The sequence below is a fragment of the Anser cygnoides genome, chromosome 7 (genome assembly GCF_040182565.1).
Source record: "Anser cygnoides isolate HZ-2024a breed goose chromosome 7, Taihu_goose_T2T_genome, whole genome shotgun sequence".
Classification (NCBI taxonomy): Eukaryota; Metazoa; Chordata; class Aves; order Anseriformes; family Anatidae; genus Anser; species Anser cygnoides.
This window is the reverse complement of record NC_089879.1, coordinates 24,754,026-24,772,193: the sequence shown is the minus strand read 5'-3', so window position 1 is coordinate 24,772,193 and position 18,168 is coordinate 24,754,026. Positions and strand designations below refer to the sequence as shown.

At 58.1% G+C, this 18,168-nt stretch overlaps 1 protein-coding gene across 3 annotated transcripts; it reads right to left on the bottom strand.

Moving 5' to 3' along the window:
- Nucleotides 1-4,680: 4,680 nt before the first annotated feature.
- Nucleotides 4,681-18,116, bottom strand: PALD1 (phosphatase domain containing paladin 1). Of its 3 annotated transcripts, none has more exons than XM_048069594.2 (19): nt 14,659-14,937; nt 14,372-14,566; nt 14,092-14,194; nt 13,837-14,016; nt 13,410-13,574; nt 12,988-13,224; nt 12,624-12,772; nt 12,431-12,527; nt 12,247-12,351; nt 10,071-10,166; nt 9,776-9,910; nt 9,505-9,621; nt 9,246-9,425; nt 8,420-8,617; nt 8,188-8,328; nt 8,027-8,098; nt 7,708-7,848; nt 5,925-6,080; nt 4,681-4,937 (listed from the first exon to the last, which is right to left on the bottom strand). In XM_048069594.2, exons 2-19 carry the CDS (start codon nt 14,554-14,556, stop codon nt 4,803-4,805), a joined length of 2,592 nt encoding a protein of 863 aa, XP_047925551.2. In that variant the 5' UTR covers nt 14,557-14,566; nt 14,659-14,937; the 3' UTR covers nt 4,681-4,802. The 3 variants fall into 3 exon arrangements, with proteins under 3 accessions (XP_047925551.2, XP_047925552.2, XP_066856969.1); XM_048069595.2 differs by having other exon boundaries at nt 14,703-14,889; XM_067000868.1 differs by lacking the exon at nt 14,659-14,937 and adding an exon at nt 17,924-18,116 and having other exon boundaries at nt 4,693-4,937.
- Nucleotides 18,117-18,168: the final 52 nt, after the last annotated feature.

The following is an 18,168-nucleotide window of genomic DNA, read 5'->3' as shown; positions in this document are numbered from 1 at the left end:
CATGAAAGAAAAAAAATACTAAAAAAGTAGCAACAAAAAATTAAGAGAGAGATGAAAATGCCAAAAAAAAAGTCATAAAAATATCTGGGGTGTGTTTTGGGGGAGAAAATGCCCCAGCCCGACCTCCCAGCCCCACACCGGCCCCCACAAAGGCAGTGGCACCAGGGGATGCCTGGAGCCCCCATCCCTGCCCCAAGCCCCCCGAGCTGGGGCCGTGCCCCGAGGGTGCCGGTGGGCGTCCTGCTGGGTCCTTCTTGGCCCTTCCCTCTGCCTTGGCCAACAGATGTGCCACAGGAGGTGCCGCGGTGGCCGCTTGGGTTTTGGGGTGCCTCTGGGCAAGGACAGAGGGTGCCCGAGATCCCAAAACACGACGAGTTCACCCAAAGCCCAGGTGCAACCCCTCCAAGAAAGGATTTAAGGTCCTGGTCCCATAGCTCAGTGAGAGCAAGACCCGTGAGGGCATCTCTCTTCCCGAATTCCTGCGGTACCTTTTGGTAGAAATTGAGATTTGCAGCCTCTGATTGTCACTAATAAATTAACAGTGCTGCCAGGCGGACAGCACTGGCATGGAGGGGTTTCCTCCTCCCCCCCCGGAGAGCCTCGGGTTCCCACCCCCCCCAGCTCCCCAAAATAAAGGGCCGCTGCCAGCAGGCTCGGTGAGCGAGCATGACCTCATCCCTCAGACATGCCGGGCCGCGATTAGATTAAAACAAAATATTTACTGCTGCAGCATCGGTGGCAGAAGGCGCGTGCGGGGGGAACGCGGCCCCGGGCTCCGGCCTCCACGGGCAGGCCCAGCAGCGTGGAGCCTGCGAGCAGAGCCACTCGGGGCAGGCCTGAGGAGACCCCCAAGGGCCTCCCAACCAGGGAGGTGGCTTTGGGCACCGTGCTCTGCTTTTGTCACACCGATGGTGCAGGAAGAAGCCTTCCTGGGGCGGCTGCTAAGTCAACTTTTCCTAAATCCTCCAGCTGGAAGCCGCCATCCCACCACACCACAATGTAAGGCAGGAACAAATCTGCAGGCCCTTGGGAAAGACGGGTCGATCCCCATTCCAGGGTGGGGGGCTTCAGCCTCCGCTCCGGCTCTTCCAGGTGTGGCCAAGGCCTCCCAGGAGGGTCCCGGAGGCTCTGCGCCCACCAAGGATGGCTGCTGAGAAGCACGAGCCCTGCTTGTGGAGGCAGGCACATCCTCTGGAGGCTGGCTGCCCCCAGGCAGGACCATTCCTGCCAGAGCCCTCTCTAATCCCTGCTTAAAGACCTCCAAAGCTGGAGGCAGCCTCTGCGAGACCCTGGGACAAGTTTCTTGTTCCGTTTGCCGTGCTAGTTTTTCACGTGGGCTCCGTGGGACGGTTAGTGTCGGAAGGGGCCCTTCAAACCAATCCAGTTTATAGGCACGGACATCTTCCACAAGATGTGGTTGTCCAACCCAACCACGAACCCTTCCAGTGCCAGGGGAGCCGAGCTGCGAGCCTGGAGATGGGAAACAAGGTCAGGGAGATTTATACCGACAGCCCTGGGCAGCTTCCAGACCCTAGTGGAAAAGGAGAAGGGAAAAAGTTGCTCTCCTTCTAGGAACCGCCGCTCCGGCCGAGAAAGCATGGTTTGGAGAGAGACCCCTGCGGCGAGTGCCTGCACCCAAAATATTTTAGGGGGATGCTCGAAGGCTGCGAGCCCAATGGAAACATGGGGCGGCGGGGATGGGGAGGAGGTGTGGGAGATACAGCACCGATCCCAGACCTGACACCAGGGTGATGGGCTCTGCACCGAGATGCACAGGGAGGTATTTATCCACAAACAGATTAACAGGCTAATTTCCTAAATAAATACAAAAGAACCCAATAAGTCAATGCGATGAGCCAGGCTAGCTTCACGCAGCCTCCCTGAGGATACGCCTTCTCCTTTATACGCGCTGACCGCATTATTCATTTTTAATCATCCTCCCGCTAAAGTGAAACTTACTGGTGTGTAAAACCCAAATCTGTGGCTTTTTTTTCTCGCCTTCAGGCCAGCCACTGAGCACTTCCCGTCCCCCCGGGGCCTCGCTCATCCTCACAGACACTTATCATTCTGGCACGGCCGCTGCCAGCTCGCCAGCAAGTCCCACAGAGCCACCTCACTGCTTCCAATCTTCCATCTCAACCTGGGAAAAATCAATTTTTCATTCGCACAGGGGTCAGAAAACAGCTTTTCTGCCCTCAATATGCAAGGAAACAGCAAGGAAAAGCCTTTTCAAGCCCACGGTCTGTATGATGCCCCCAACTTTTGATTTTTGCAATCGCTTCTTTTAATGGATGCAGTCTGGGGCTGCTCATGCATGGCATTTATTTTTAGTTTTCCGAGCCCTGGCTCTGCAGAAGCATCTTAATTGCTATTCTTTCGCTGGAAAATGAAACACAGATGCGCTCGCCGTGCCGAGGTCCAACAGCCTCCCTGCGCGGCGCGGAAAGGAAAACACGGGAACCTCCAAGGGAGCTGCTGGGTCAGGGCTGCTTCTCCAACAGTGAAATAAATAAAAATAAGAACCTATTTGATAAAATAGAGGGGGACCCGCTGCCCTCATCGATGTGCGATGAAGGACCAAGAGAGAGGTCCAGCCCATGGACGATGCAGCTTTGCAGGTCAAAGCCCCTTTCCTCAGGATACTTTATTTAAGGGGAGGTTCACGGGGGGTGAAGGAAAGGGTCCTTGCTGCCTTTTTCCCCCCTTAAGCAGAGAATTTATCAGTTTATCTATTTTCTGACAGATCTTTTCTTTCTACGGAGGCAGAGCTGGATATGGATGGATAAAGATGGCGCAAGTGGAGCCTGATGAAAGCAACTTTCCTTTACAGGAAAAGCGAAAGGAGAAAAGAGACCAAATTAAAGAAAATAGGAAAAATAATAAACACACCTTTACCTCCCGTGGCCAGGAAGGGCCACTTAGCCCCGCCAACAGTTATAACTCCATCATAACTCATTACAGGCAGGCGTCTTCCTTTTAATTACGCCTTTGGGACGGGAATAACGATACCAACAAATATTAATAACAAAAAGTACGGGAACAGCAGCTCAGCAAGGAGCAGCACACATGAGCAAGCAAATTCCCTAGCACAGCAACATCTGCGTGTACCTATTTTCCCTGGCAGGGGCCGAGGGCTTGCTTGTACTGCTCGTGAAGGAGGCTGCAGTCCCCTTTTCAAAGCATGGGGGCCCACCTCTGCCTCCCCCAGCCCCGCTGCCACAAAGGCCATGTTCAGTGACACGAATAGATTTTTTTCCACGGGCGGAATTGGGGCGTTTTCCTCCAAGTTTCCATGCCCCACCCCGGCCCATGCGTGCATCCCGCGGGGGCACACCTCGAAGCACAATTTCCTTCCCATTTTTTTGCGCTCCTCACCAGTGCCCTGGGTCAGCTCACCTTCCCAGCTGCCCAATATTTTTAGGGCTTTATTTCACCAGCGATGTTCCCACCCCCAAATAAATAGGGAACGCTCATTTTTTCCCATCCACACTCATTCATACCCCTTCAGCCTTTTCCTTCCAGTCAATTGTTTCTGCTTGAAATCGCTTGTTACAAAGGTGGGAAAGCAGAAAGAAGCCTTTGAGCCCCCCGGTGCAGGTGATGCAAATCTCCAGCCTTCATTACCCAGATTAAAGGGCTGGGGGTCTGAAGCAATTAAAAACCTGCCTAATTAAGTCCCTGCTCAGCCTCTCCACTGGTTATTAGGCAGGATTTTGTTGGGGGCAAAGGGGCAGGAGAAGGTGCAGCCGCCCAGCGCGTCCCATTATTTCCTGTGAGCCCATTCCCATCGCTAAAAGATGAACAGAAAACACCCAGCTGGGACAAAATATTTTTGCATTTAAAAAGAAAAAGGAAAACCAAAACGCCCGGTTAAGTCAGAAATAAAACACCGTCGAGGGAACCTTTGGGGAAGTGGGGCTCTCAAACTGCAGCAGGAACCATGCCAACGCTTTAAAAAAAAAATCTCTTGCTATTTTTAAATTATTTTTTTTTCCACCCTCTGCTTTTTAATTTCTGCTGTCTGCACCTCCTGCCGCTGGCAGCGGATGAAAGTGGCTGCTGGGGCAGACGGAGTGTGTGCTGCGGCTCTGGTACCCCGCATCCGGCCCTATAGTCCCGTCCCGTCCCGCTCCTGCCCTCCCCAGAGCCCAGCCTGCAGGGAAGGGGTGCCCGACTGAACACCCTTTCTTCATTAACTCCATTTTGCATCTAATCATCTAATTAAAAATAAATCTTGCAGCATTGATTATGCCTGTAAGCATATTCCAGATGTATTTTCCACCATCCTAATGCTCAGAGGCAAGGTTCCCACTCACCCCCTGCCTTCTCACTGCTGAACCCCAGCCCCATCCACAGCTGAAAATCAGGAAGAACAAGCAAATACACCCAAAAACTAAAAATCCCGGGATGTGCAAGGACCATGACCTCTGTGAGTCCCAATCCAGGCTACAAAGGTTTGGGTCTGTATGTATACATAGCCATATATATCAGGGTACAAGGTCTTGGGTGTGTATGTATACAAACCCATACATCTGTGTGTGTATATAAATATATATTAGTGTATCTATATAACCATACACACCCACATCATGCTCACTATTAAGCACCTGTCCGACAGCTTTTTGTTTAATTTACAACACTTTTATTGCGTCGTGAAGAACCCCCTCAATTCTTCTCCTGAAGGTAGTAGCTTCGGGGCTATCCCCTCCCTCCCTCCCTCTTCCCATCATTTTTTTTTTTTTAATTTTTTTTCTGGGGGGGAAACAGTCTATTTTCCTGAAGGCAGCATCCCTCTCCGTCCCCTACACCACGTCCCCGCGGCTCTGCGCCCGCCAGCGCCCGCGCAGCCTCCGCAGCGGCTCCTCGTCCTCCGGCCCCTCCAGCTCGGGGAAGCCCAGCCGGTCCAGCACCTCGTAGACACCGGCCACGGCTGCCACCTGGAAGCAGAGCAGAGAGGTTGAGGCGGTTTTGCCCCCTCCACCCATCCTCCAACCCCATAAGGAGGACGGGGAGCAGTGGCCGCTGCGTCCCCGTGCACGACCCCAAGCCGGGGAGAAGCATGGACCACCGCCTGCGTGGCACCGACCCCTCCCCGAGCTTCCCTCCAGCTGCTGCGTGGTTTTATAAGCAGCTTTATGGTTTGTTAGCTTTGGCACCCTTCCGGAAAAGAAGTTACAATGTCGCCTTGTTGATGTTTTTTTTTTGAAAAAGAACTGAAAATGCAAAGCTTGTGCTGGAGCACCGCGTGGAGCCAAAGGCTCCTTTGATGCGCGGTGGGGTGCACCTCCTCCCTGAAAACAGGGGCACAGGAGGCAGGTTTAAGCCCAGGATGAGGAAAAGAGCGACATTTCTTCCAGAACAATGTGGCTGGTGGGGATTTCTTGGATTTGAGGTCTTCCCCCTCCTCCAGCGAGGTGTGCCTTGAGGAGCGAGGCTGGGGTCAAGGAGCTGGAGCAAGACGAGGGACAAGGAGCATCACAGTGTGTTTTACACATCAAAACGTGATAAAAAACGACATATGGGGTGCTTTGTAAGGTCATCCCCATGCAAACATACAGGATACAGCCTCCTGGACCTGGGCTAGGAGGAGGACCTGGCACCAGGAATATTTCCCAGCACAAATTAGCAGCACGGGGCAAGGCACAAGGCTCTCCCAGCTCGCTGAGGTGCAGCGTTTTCCTAAAACCCTGTGTGTCTCCATCCAGGTAGGTTAATAAACAACTTATTTAGGATGCTGTGTTGCAACCAGAGCTTTCCCAGCGCTGGGAGTGCTCAGAGCTGGTGGTACAGGCTGCGATGAGAGGTGACAGTGGGCTGGGTCCAGCACCCATTGCAGGTGCATGATGATGGCACATGCAGAATAATGGCTGAGAACGGAGACACCTTCCTATCACGCCAAACTCTGGTCCAAACAAAAGCCCTACCTCGCGCATCCAGAGGCTGAAGGGCCGCTGCCAGGAGTCCTTCTTCTCCAGGTGCAGGTAGGCGTTGAAGAGGATCAGGTAGATGTAGCGCTCCAGGTACTGCAAGCTCCTCAGCTGCAGCAGCCGCCGCTCCTGCTCGTCCTTGCCCGACCGCCCCTGGAAGCGCAAGGACAAAAAGAAGCTCAGCAGCCTACGCTCTCATCAGGTTGTGGCTTCCAGCAACATAAAAAGCTTCCCCTTTTACCCCACAGCCCTCAAAAATAGAGGAGGTGTTGCTATGCCCGTGCCCAGCATCCTGCCCCTCTCCAGGCGGGAGCAGAGCAAACTGCTCCAGCTTTCATTTGTTTTATTTTTTCCCCAACTTTACAGCCCTGTTCATGGCAGGACTGTGAGATCAGGTCTGCCCTGGGGAAAGACATCTCTGCGTGTACACGCCAGTATTTGGGTAGAGTGGATCCTGATTTGGCTTCTGTGAGTGTTTCTAATCCTGCTCGAAGCCCAGAAGTGGGAAATGGAGAGGACACAACTGGGTTAAAGACCACGACCAGCATCAGAGCAACGTGGTCCCGCAGAAATGACCAATAAACCAAGGAACCTAATGAAGATTGTTATCCTCATAGCGTTTATCCCAAAAAACACTGCAGCAAACCCAGGACAGCTCTGCAGCAGCCAGGCTGGGAGGAAGCAGGCAGCTCTCTGCTGTTGGCTCCTGCCGAGGAAACCTCCCCAAACAACACATCTTCCGGCAGCGGAAGGAATGCATCAACCTATTTTTTCCTCCTGGGTTGGGATGGGAAGGGCTAGGGAGGAATCCGAGCCGAGCACCATGCATTTTCCTTCCCTCCCGATCGTCCTAATCCTGCAGAGCATCCCCTGCAAGGCTCTGAAAGCTGCTCCCACCCACCCGAGAGCGAAACAAAGAGCAGGATGCAACCCAAACCCATTTTGCAAAGCCCAGAAGGGGGTTTTGGGTGTCTAGAAGCACATCCATTTCTTCCAGATTGCATCTGCCAGCCAGAGCAGAGATGTCCCCACGGAGCCTGCCCATCCCGGGCTCACTTTTGGGGGGAAAAAAAGCAAAAAAAGCAAGCATTTGCACATGCCCTCTCCAAGGTGGCGATACAAGGCTCTTCCTATGGCAGGGGAGCAGGGCAGCGGATGGCTCCCTGCTTATCTCCCTTCCCCATCAGGCCGGGCTGGACGCAGCTGGCCGGGAAACAGGATGCGGCCCAGGAACACCCCTGCGCTGCTCCTCGCTGCCAAGCTCCGGCGAGAGGGGCAGGGAGGTCGCGGGAACAGGCAGGCGTCTTCTGAAAAATAACGCTGCTAATAAACGGGAGCAGCTCCCCGCCGGAGCCGGAGGAGCCAGCGGGGATGGGAGGAGAAGGGGACGGAGCGGCCCTGCCCTCTGCCGGCTGCAGCGCCGGGACGCGGCACGGCGAGGGATGCACGGGGTGCTGGACCACCACGACCCCATTACCTTGGGTAAGGGACCCCAAAGGGTGAAAAAACCACCACCACCTTAACTCTCTGCTTTCCGTTCAGCCCCCCTAAACCAGCTGTGGTGAGCGCCGAGAGCGCACAGGAGCCGTCGGGCTGTGCTGGGATGTCCCATAGCATTTGGGAAACCCGCGGAAGAACCCAAAAGCCACCACCGAAGGAGCCCCAGCACCCTTCTCATCACAAATCCCACAGCTTCAGCCGGAGAGTCTGCCCTGCTCCGGGATCCGGCCGTCCTCCCTGGGGTCTCGAAAACGGAAAAGGGCCCGGAGGTGCTGCTCACCTGCCGGTAGGTGCAGATGATGATTTCTCGGAGGTGATAGTGCATGGGCGTCATGGTCTCGCTGACTGTGTCCAGGGCCATGTCCACCTCCTTCTTCATCCGGTGGCCGTCAGGCAGGAGCTGGACCACCTTCATCACCACCTGGAGTGGGGACAAAGCAAAAGGGGCTTCACCTGGAGCCCCCAACCCAACCTCCCCATGCCCGTGCTCACCTCCCGCCCCAGGGGAGGACCTATTCCCTCCAGGCAAGGAGGGCTGGTGCATCTTGCAGGGCTCAGGAGACCCTACAGCATGCGGCCACGGCGGCTGCAGGACTCACCTCGAACTCCCCCTTGGTGTATTTGGCGTCGGGCACGCTCACGATCTCGTCCTCACTCGCCTCGGGGACGCCCTGCGGCAGGGCAGGGAGGGACGGGGCATTAGGTGCATGTGGGTCCAGCCCCCCCGAGCCCCCCACCAGCCGCGCGCGCCGGTACCCACAGCGCAGTGCCAGAGCGCCAGGACGGCGATGACCATGGCCGTGGTGGTCCGGCCCCGGCCACTGGCGCAGTTGAAGACGAAGGCTGCCCGCGCGTCCTCAGCCAGGGTGGTCTTCATCGCCTCCAGCAGCCGGTCAAAGTCCTGCCGAGGGCAAAGCCAGGATTTAGGGAGGGTGCTGCCCCCCGCCCGGCCAAGGGGTTGTGGCTCAGGGACAAGGTGACACGGCCGGTACCTGCTCCTTGGGAGCACAGAAGTCGGGGATGGGGATGCGCCGGTACGTCAGGCCCGGGTAGGTGCTCTTGTGCTGGTTGAAGATCTCCTGGGTGGTCAGGCAGCTCTTGAACATCTTCATCTGCTTCTCTGCCTCCAGGTAGACCTCCAGCCACTGCTGTGACTTCAGCAGGTCGCCCTTCAGCGTGGACTCGAGCTTCTGCAGAGAATGGAGGAGCCCTCACCTTCACGATATCAGACCCACTCCTCGTCCACCTCTTCCCCTTATTGTATTTTTATTTTTAATTCCCCTCTCAACCACCCTTCAGCCAACACAGACCCCCATGCCGTGTCCACCACTTCTGCCCCAGGGACTGTGGGCACCGCAATCCTCCCAGACCCCACAGAGCTCCTCCATGCCTCCAGGGTGCTGCTGGCAGCTGCACCCCCCTCCCTGCCCCAAAAAAGCCCCCAAAAAGGAGCTGTGAAGGCTGAGGCACTAACAAAGCCCGGTTTCTCTGTGCACATCTCTCATGAGGGCTCCGCAGAGGGGGAGATGCCTTTCCCTCAGCGGGAACACGACCTACGCCTCTGTCCCACATCCAGCTATTTATCTGCAAAAAAACTCGTAAGAATGGAAAACGAGGTCAAATTTAGCTCAAATGGGCCAGAGGGTAGAGTTTAGAAGTGCAAAGAAGAGGAAAAGCAGACAGAGACAAGGAGAAGATCAGCAGCACCAGCCAGGATCAGTGCTGGGAAGCATCCTCCATGCACCCCCTGGTGCAACCTTTGTCCAACGTCCCTCCTGCCCCGAGGCACGATGAGGCACCCCAAAACCCCAAGCTCACCTCCAGCTGCTCGGGCGTGGAGGCGGGCACAGAGACGAGCTCGTCGAGGCTCCCCGGCTCCCTGAGCGTGTAGACCTGCTCGTTCCCCTCCAGCACCACCTCCTCCCGCAGGTTGACCCACAGGATGCGCGAGTGCTTCCTCTTTGCATCCGTCAGGTACCGCAGGACGCTCCCAAGGGTCTAGGGCGAGGGGTGGCCGAGGTGAGGGGACGGCACCGGGAGGGGTGGCCCTGCCCTGTCTGGGGTGCGTGCCCCTCACCTTGGAGCTGGGCTGCGCCGTCCCGTAGACGGGCATCTTGGGCACCCGTCGGAAGTTGGCCACGCTCATCTCCTTGACGGTGCTCAGCACGTCCGGGCAGAAGCGCTCGTCCGCCACCTGCAGCGGGATGGACAGGGCTGGGCATCCCATCCCCGCCGAGCATGTGGACCTGGGGACCTCCAAAACTCTCCTCCTGCCCTGCCACGGAGGAACCCTGCTCCTCCCACCCCGCCAAACCTCTCTGAGGTTGGGCACCAGGACGGGTACTCACCAGCACCCGCGTCCCCTTGGCCAGGAGGTCCCCGGGGACGGCGAGCTCGGAGGAGCCGATGTCCGCCTGCAGCCGGTACAGCTCGGGGTGCCGGCACATCCACCTGCTGAAGCTGAGGGCAAAGCCCAGGGGGTACTGCCGGCGAGGGGCCGGGGGGGCGCGCCATCAGCCTGGGCTCGCTCCCCCTGCCCGGCACCTCTCCGCCTCCGTGCTCTTCCAAAACCCCCCGGCGCTCCCGGCCGCGGCAGCTCGGAGGTGGCCCCGCCACCCGGCGACGAAGGCGGGCGGCCCTTACCTGCTCGTGAAGGTAGTAGTTGAAAGCAACCAGGTAGAAATAGCGCTCGAGGCTCTGCTGGATCCTCTGGAGGAAATGTTCTTTGGTGCTGCCCCCCTGGAAGCAAGCGCGGGTGGCACTCGTCACGGCCAGCACGGAGCTGCAGCAGGAGCCCATTCTCCTGGAGCCCCGCACGCAGGGCAGGAGAGCACCACAAGCTGGCACAGAAGAGCAGCAAGCAAGCTGGCCCAAGGCATTTTAAAACAGTCTTTTTTGGGGAAAAGGAGATAGAAATCCCACTGAAATCCGTTAGAAGGTTTCGTGGTTTGGTGTTGGTTTTTTTTTGCGTATTTACACTAACTTCACCAAGTTGTTTGCTTGGAAATAAACTGCTTCCAAACGAGGAGAGGGGTGAAAAACTTACAGAACCCTATCTGGAATAGTTTTTGCTGCTTTTTTTGTTTAGTTTTAAAATGAAACATTTCAAGTTTTTCCACGCCGAGTGATGCTTAGAGCCATAAATTTGCATTTCGGATCAAACAAAGCCTTCCCCTTCACCCAGGGACGCACCGGGAGCGGGTCCAACAGGACACGAGCTGCCTGCCTGTCCCAGAGAGACAATGTCCAGATGCTGACAGAGAGCAAAACCCAAAAGGAGGGGGGTTGATCCACGCAAGGTGCTCACACCACCCCAGACACCTCTACGGCTGAGATGCTCTGGCTGCTGGGTTTCCCCAGGGGCTGCTGGGTGTCCTACTGGGGATGCAAGCTGGGAACCTGGGGACTTTCTGCAATTCGGAAACCACCCGACCTCAACTTCAGGGGCCACGTACACCCAGTCCTCCTTCCCTGCAAGCAAAACCCCATCCTAGACACGGTGGGAACCCCGAAATTCAGGAGGTGCACTGCTGGAGATCCTCCCCTGCAGCACGGGTGGACCTGGTTATGTCGCCGAGGCAGTGGCATAGATTCATGAGTATTTATTGACTCGATATCTGCAAGATGAAGGTGTCTTGCTGCCATCTATCAGGAGGCAGAGCAGCACGTTTGCTTTGGAAACTCAACACAAAGCCCAGGAGGATGGAGTCGTGCCAGGGTTGGACCGGGGAGAGCAGGGTACCGCCAGGATGCAACCGAGCATCCCACCCCAGCCCCTGCATCGCGCCTACCGTCGCGCCAGGACCTAAATCTCCTCTTTTTCCACCCAGCTCAGGGCAGTTCTTTGTGGGATAAATCCTCCATGCCTTTCCTCTCTGCCTCTCCCCCCACCCGCGTCCCCCCCGGCACATTTTCCTGGCCCCTGGCCATTGTTTAAACGTGCTCTCGCTACGTGCAGACTTCAAATAAACACTCCTCTCGGCTAATTTACGGCAATCCCCGGCCATTTGTTTTCTGCCGTCGAGGAGGACAAGGAGCAGCCCTCCCTGGCGCGAGGAGAGGGTCACCCGGGGCACCTTTCACCCCCAAAGCACCCAGCCAGGGCACCCACGGGTGTCCCCGTGGCTGCACCCACACCTGGCCCCGTGGCCGAGCGAACACAGCTTTGTGCCATTGCCTGGAGCGGTACCAAACAGACCCGAATCCACCCTAAAAAAGGAACTGATGGGGGTAGGGGCTGAAATTTGGGGTTTCCGGCTCTAACAGCGCATTCACCACTCAGATGGAAAAATTCACCTCCAAAAAGGCTTGAAGGTAAAAGATGAGCCGGGCGCACCTGGGGTTTGCGCCACCTCTGCCGGCCAAGAGCTGGCTGGGAGAGGCAGGAGAATTGCTGGACCTCAACCTGCCAGTTCTCCAGTTTTGGAGATGACAAAATAATATTTTATATTATTTTTTGTCCCAAGGGCATCTACCAGAGGCAGTGGCAATGCCCAGAAAGAGCAGATTTCCACAACTTTACAGCCCTTAACCAAAAAAAAAAAAAAAAAAAAAATGCAACACACCCCAACCTTCCAGGTTCGCGTGTCCCTGGGATGCTTCCAGGGCGCAGGAAGTCTCAGATTTCCACAATTTACATTCTTCCCATCCGCTCACAGAAACATTTCTGTAAATTACTGCTGCCAAGAGGCCAAGCCATCCTCTAATTAACGGCTCGCTAACGAGGGCCCCCAGCTGACACCCCAGGGCTCAGCGTGGCGCAGTGTTGAGCAGGGAGATGTTGCTCCTCAGCCCCCCAAAGCCATGTGGGCAGTGGTACCTGGGTCTGGCGGTCTTCCCCGAACCCTTCCAGCTTCTTCTTGGCCTCATGGATGGCTTCCTTCATGTCATGCATCTCCGAGCAGAAGGCGATCGCACTGTCCACCTTGCATGGGGAGGGTTGGTTAACAGAGCCCACTTTGCCCACCCTGAGCTCTCTGGGAGTCGTGCAGCACCCCGCTTACCTCCTCCACCATTTGCTGCCCTTTGGGTACCAACTCGATGAAGCTCTGGATCACCCGAAACCTGGCCCTTGGCGACGTTTTGGCCGGCAGCTGGGGGCTGCCCGCAGGGATGGGAGGGAAAATTTTAAAAAGGGGGCATCAAACCCATGCCCACCAGGGTCACCCCACGGCCCCGGGGACGGTCCCTGCTTACTCGGGCTTCTGCGTGGCTCCCCGGTGGTGGAGGAGGACGAGGGTGCCCATGGCCATGGCCAGGTTGGTCCTGCCCATGCCGGTCTGGCAGCTGAAGAGCAGCGCCGGGGGGGGTCTGCCGGGGTCCCGCAGCAGGAGGCCGGGGCTCTCCTAGGAGGAAAGGAGATGGAGAGGGATGGTGCGGGCCCACGGGGACCACAGCGGTGGTGTAACGACCGGCACAACAAGCACAGCGCTACCAAGAGCACCCCCAGCACCCTGCCTGGGCCGGGGGTGGCACCCTTTGCCCCCAACCCCAAAGAACTGCAGAAAGCAAACCCCACCACCCCAAATCCCTGCGGAGCCGGCGCTTTCACTCATCTCACCCTGAGGAAGCGGATGAAGGCATCGAAGTGCTCCTCCAGCGGGGCACCGTCGGCGGGCAGGGGCAGGCGGTGGTAGCGGTAGGCAGGCAGGAGGAAGACGGGCCGGCGGTACACCTCCTCCGTCACCTGGACGTCCTCCTCGCCCTGCACCCGCACAGCATGAGGCTCGTCCCGCAACCGCTCGATGTCGTCGTAAACATAGTAGACCCCCTCGCTCAGCTGCGCAAAGTCGTGGATCTGGAGGAGATGGGGATCGCCATCAGCACCCATGGGTGGCCGACCACCTCCAACCCCCCCTGTGGAATGCCCAAAGGGGGCCATCTCCATCTCAGTTCCTCAAGTCTTTGCTCTGTTGGACACCAAACTACGTGGAGATGAACATCAGAGGGTGGTGACCCTTGCCATGGCCCCACCGGCATCACCTCTTTGCGGATGGTGAGCTCCAGGTCCTCGACACGCAGCCCCCTGTGCAGGCCGCGGAGGTTCTCATGGAGGTTCTCCTTGCCCCGTGGCGTGTAGGCCATGAAGTCGCCCTCCACGCGCAGGAAGAGCACAGGCTCCTCGCGGACGCAGAAAAAGACACACTCCTGCAAAGACAGCCATGGATGAGGCGTGTCGGGGATGGCACTGCTTATATCAGGACAAGGCTTCCCAAAAACCTTCCCTTCCCAAAGCCTTCTGTCCTCCACGGACCAGCCAGCAGCTCTGGAGCATGTAGGCTGCTCTCCCCCAAAGATCTCCCCTTGCTTCTCCATGACCCTACTTCTCCATGACCCTATATTTCCATGACCCTACTGCTCCTGTCCCACAAATAAAAGCAGAAACGCTCTGATTTTGAGCAAAACCAACCTTGTGGCCCTCTCTCTGCAGCTTCTGCAGAACCAGCCTGAAGCCGTTGAGGCTGGGCTGCCCCATGCCAAACACTGCGTAGCCGCCCTTGGCTTGCCGGAAATTCGGGGCGCCGCAGCTGCCGGTGGTGTTCAGGACATCCAGCTTGCCATGCACGTCTCTGACCATGAAATATTTCCCCTGTGGGGTAAGAAAGAGGTGGAGCCGGATCCGAGCACGGGCGGCGGGCGGGGGGCCAGGCACAGCGATGCCCACCTGCACCAGGTAGTGCTCTGGCGTGGCCTCGGAGATACGCCCCACCGTGTAGTTGGCCTTCAGCAGCTCATCATGGATCTGAAACTCCTCCCTGCAGTTGTACCTGGAGAAAACATATGGTATAGTCACAAAAAAATAAAAATTATTAAAAGAAAAGGTGATTTTTTTTGCTGGAGTGGGACGGGAGCGTGCAATAGGGCCACCCAACACAACGGGGACACCAAACCAAACAGACGGAGGGCGATGCCCGAAGGTCTTGCGCGCGGCCACCCCGACTCACGTGATGACCACGGGTGCCACTTTGTTGGTGATGATGGATTTGGCCTTGCTGTTGTGCAGCCCGAGGGCCTGGAAGGAGTGGATGCTCAGCGAGCGCTGGTCCTCCATGGTCCCGATGCCGTGCACACTCTCGAAGGCGGAGGCCGGGCCGGTCTGCTGCGCCGCGCTGGCGGTCGTACCCATCATCCGCAGGCGGCTGCAGGGGAAAACAAGCAGGGGGGAGGTGAGAGGGATTTTTTCGGCCGCCCGGCGCGGCGAGGAGAGGCCCATTTCCGAAGAAACACGAACCCAGCCCTTCCCGTGCTCTCCGGTTTCCTTCCCGCGCTCCTTACGGGCTTTCTCCCCCCTCGTCCTCTGCCAGGCAGGGTCCGGCCCCGGTGCAGCCCAATTCCCGGCGCCGCGGCCCCTCCGCCATCGGGGCTCAGTTTGCGGGAGCGGAGGGGGAAGGAGAAAGCCGGGATCCGGTCCCCAAAATCTGATGAGTCAGCAGATGGCACTGCAGAGTGACCCGGCGGCTTCCCGTCCCCACAGGACAGCCATGAGCCCCGCCAGCAACGTGGAAAAGGCTCGGGAAGCCAGGAAATCTTGCTGGGCGTTTCGGGTCGCCCGAATTTCCTCCTGGGCTCCCCCGCACGTGTGCGGGCAACGCTGGGGCGTGCGTGCTCACGGGGGCGTGTGCATGCACAAGGGCGGGTGTGCATATGCGTGCATGCTTGCACACGCGTGCAAGCTTCATGCATGCACACGCGTGTGCTTGCAGAGGAGGGAGGGGGTCAGGAGAGCGGAGCCCGCTCGTCCCCAAAGACAGAGGACAGCGAGGAGCATCCCGCCACACTCGGCCACCCCGGGACAAAGCACTGACTGTCCTTGCTGGGAAGAGCAGGGGAAAAAAAGGCGCTTTTCTTGCTTTTACAGCAAACACTCGGGCTTGCACAGGGCCGGGGCTCGCCTGGATGGGCACAGCATGTGCTGGAAGCCGTGCACACACAGCCAGCACCCCGGCCTGCAGATGCTTCGCAGCCTATCCAGCAGGCTTTGCAAGAGGCTGGATTTTAGCCGCCGTGCAGAAAGCCACCCTATGTCCTCTAAATAACAAATAATAACAAAATCCCGTTTGCAAGCCACATGGCAAACTGCTGGTGGAAAAAGAGTGGTGTTTCCACTCACCAGTGGGCATTTCCCACCCCATACCGGCCCCGAAAGCCCTCCACCACCTCGTCGGCCCCCGAATTATCCGCAGGCAGACCACGAGGCCGGGTCGGTCCCCCCCGCAGGGAGCTGGCGGGGGCCCAAAGGCGGCGCTCACAATAGCCTAAATATAGCGGGGGGGCCCCAGCTGCAGGATGCATCTGCCGCGGCCGGGAGGAAGCGTGCACTTGCCCGGCCACCTCATTGTCAGCAGGACGAGCGGGGACAAATAAATCACCACCCGCATCCCCCCTGGTAGGGCATTTGGGTTTATTGCGCGCTGTGCGGCTAGGCAAGGATTTGGGTTTTTCTTGCCCCGGCTATAGGGGTGACGGTGCCACCGTTGCTTTTCCTCATCCATCCTCTCCACCCTCGTGCCCTGCCAACGCGACGCGGCCTCTCCCTGGGAGAAAGCCCCAAATTACACCCTGTCCACGCTAGCCAGTGATTAGCAGCTTCCTAAATTAGGACAGGCGATGCCCTTCGCCGAGGGCACCGCACGGGGCTGGCTCCGGGGGGAGAAAGCAGCACCCAGCGCTGCCCCGGCTTTGTGCAGAGGGGGGATGCAGCCTGGGCAGTCCCCAAAAGATGGGGATTTGGGCCAAAAACGGGCAGTTTGTGGTGTTCCCCACTGGTGCGCCGGCAGGAAGCACCGCGGCCGCCGGATGGAGCGGGGAGCACGCGGCACTGCCGAGCCGGCAGGGAGGAAGTGATGGAGCCCGGCGCTGCCCGTGCTCTCTCACCCTCTTTTCCCAAAAAGAAAAATATTCAATGAAAAAAAGCAAACAAACAGACGGCACATCCTCTTTGTGGCGGGGAGGGAGCCCCGGTGCTGAGCTTGCGCTTCTTGTTTTCGGGCAGCGGTGAGAAAGGCACGCTGGCGGCGTGCTGGGGCACACTGCGTGGCTTAAAAAATATATAAATCATTAAATAAAATTCATTTAAAAGTTGAAAAAGGGAAGGAAGCGAGGCCTGCCCCCCTTTCTGCTTGCAAATTCAGCTTTTAGCCCAGAGAAAACAAGTTGGGGAAATAATCCTCCCCACCTGAATGCAAGCTGAGGCACCAAAATCATCCTGGAGTTTTCCCCTAAACCCAGCCCATGCCAATGGGGCGCAGGACGGGGCTGGTGGGAACGAGGCTTCTCTCACTGTGCCGGAAGGAAGCTGCTCCTTTTGAGCAAAAAGAAAGCTAAAAAGGAAAGGTGAGAAATAACACACCACACCACGCTTGCCCCTGGAGCTGCAAGCAAGCCGCTCGACCCCAAAAAGCCCTGAAATCAACCCTAAAAGCGCTTGGCGATGGGGAGCCAGGGGGCGATGCCCCGGGGCTCTCCTCCTGCGGGAATTTTGCCTTTCCCACCCCAAAAATGAGGCTCCAGCAGGCTGCGGCTCGAGGGGAAGATGCCAGGCAGGGCTTTCGGGGCTCCCGCTGCTCCCTGCGCACGTGCCAGGCGCCTTCGGGAAGCCACCTCTGTGCTGGCTCCTCGCTCCCCAGCCTCGATTTCCATCCTCGTTATTAATTTTAACGAGCTGGCAGAGATGGCCAAGGTCAGATCTCAACCAGCAGAAGTTTCCTAGAAAGTCCAGGAGCGTTTCTCGCTCCCCACAGCACCCCAAAACCTCGCCCTGCGCCCCACGGGACCCCCAAAACTGCAATAACCCCCTGGTGACGTTTGCCTGTGCCCCTCGGCACGTCTGCTCCGGCAGGAAATAATTCGCTGGGAAAAAATTAGCTCGGGGGGGGTCTCCCCATCGCCGTGCCCTATTCGGTGGGAAATGGGGTGCCGGTCCTGGCTTTGGGATGGCGAGAAGGGCGAAAGAAAGAAGAAGGGATGGGGAGGTGGGTTTGCTTCCCAACCCAACCCCGGTGCCGCCAGCAGAGCCGGACGGCGTCTGGGTGCTTGGGGAAGGAATTTGGGGGGGTCCGGGTGGGATTTTCTGCAAAACCCTAGGGGAGCGGGTAAGATGGGCTCGGGGATGGGGTAAGGCGCTGTTATGGGGCAGAATTAATGATGTGTGTGCCCCCCCCCCAAACACCCCCATAGGGGAACGAGCATCCCCCAAACACCCCCATATGGGGTGGAGCATCCCCTAAACACCCCCTTATGGGGTTGAGCACCCCCTAAACGCCCCCACGGGGTTCGAGCATCCCCCCCAAGCACCCCCATACGGGGTCGAGCATCCCCCCAAGCACCCCCATAGGAGCTCCAGCATCCCCCCACGCACCCCTATATGGGGTCGAGCCTCCCCCAAGCACCCCAACAGGGGCTCGAGCATCCCCCACGGGGCGAGCCCCCCCGTTTGCCGCACCCCCCCTTACCCCACACACCGCAGCCCCCCCGACCCCCCCCCCCCGGTCCGGTACCTGGCTGCGACCCCAACTCAGCTCCTCGGGGGGCTGCTCCGGGCCGGCCCCATAATAGGGGCAGCGGGGCCCGGGCTGGAGGCGCAGCCCCACGGCCGCCCCCCACCCCCGTCCGTCTGTCCGGCCGTGTGTCCGCCCGTCCGGCCGCCCGTCCGTCTGTCCGTCGGCGGGCGGGGAGGGCCGGGCGGGGCGGGTTTCTGCCGCCCCGGCGCTGCCAATGACCGGCGGCGGCCGCCGCGCTCCGC

Coding starts and splice junctions, on each gene's coding strand:
- PALD1 (XM_048069595.2), bottom strand. CDS start 14,785: ATGGCGGAGGGGCCGCGGCGCCGGGAATTGGGCTGCACCGGGGCCGGA. Junction 13,225..13,409: donor AGCTCACCATCCGCAAAGAG/GTGATGCCGGTG, acceptor CATCTCCTCCAG/ATCCACGACTTTGCGCAGCT. Junction 8,099..8,187: donor TGGCGCTCTGGCACTGCGCT/GTGGGTACCGGC, acceptor GCCCTGCCGCAG/GGCGTCCCCGAGGCGAGTGA.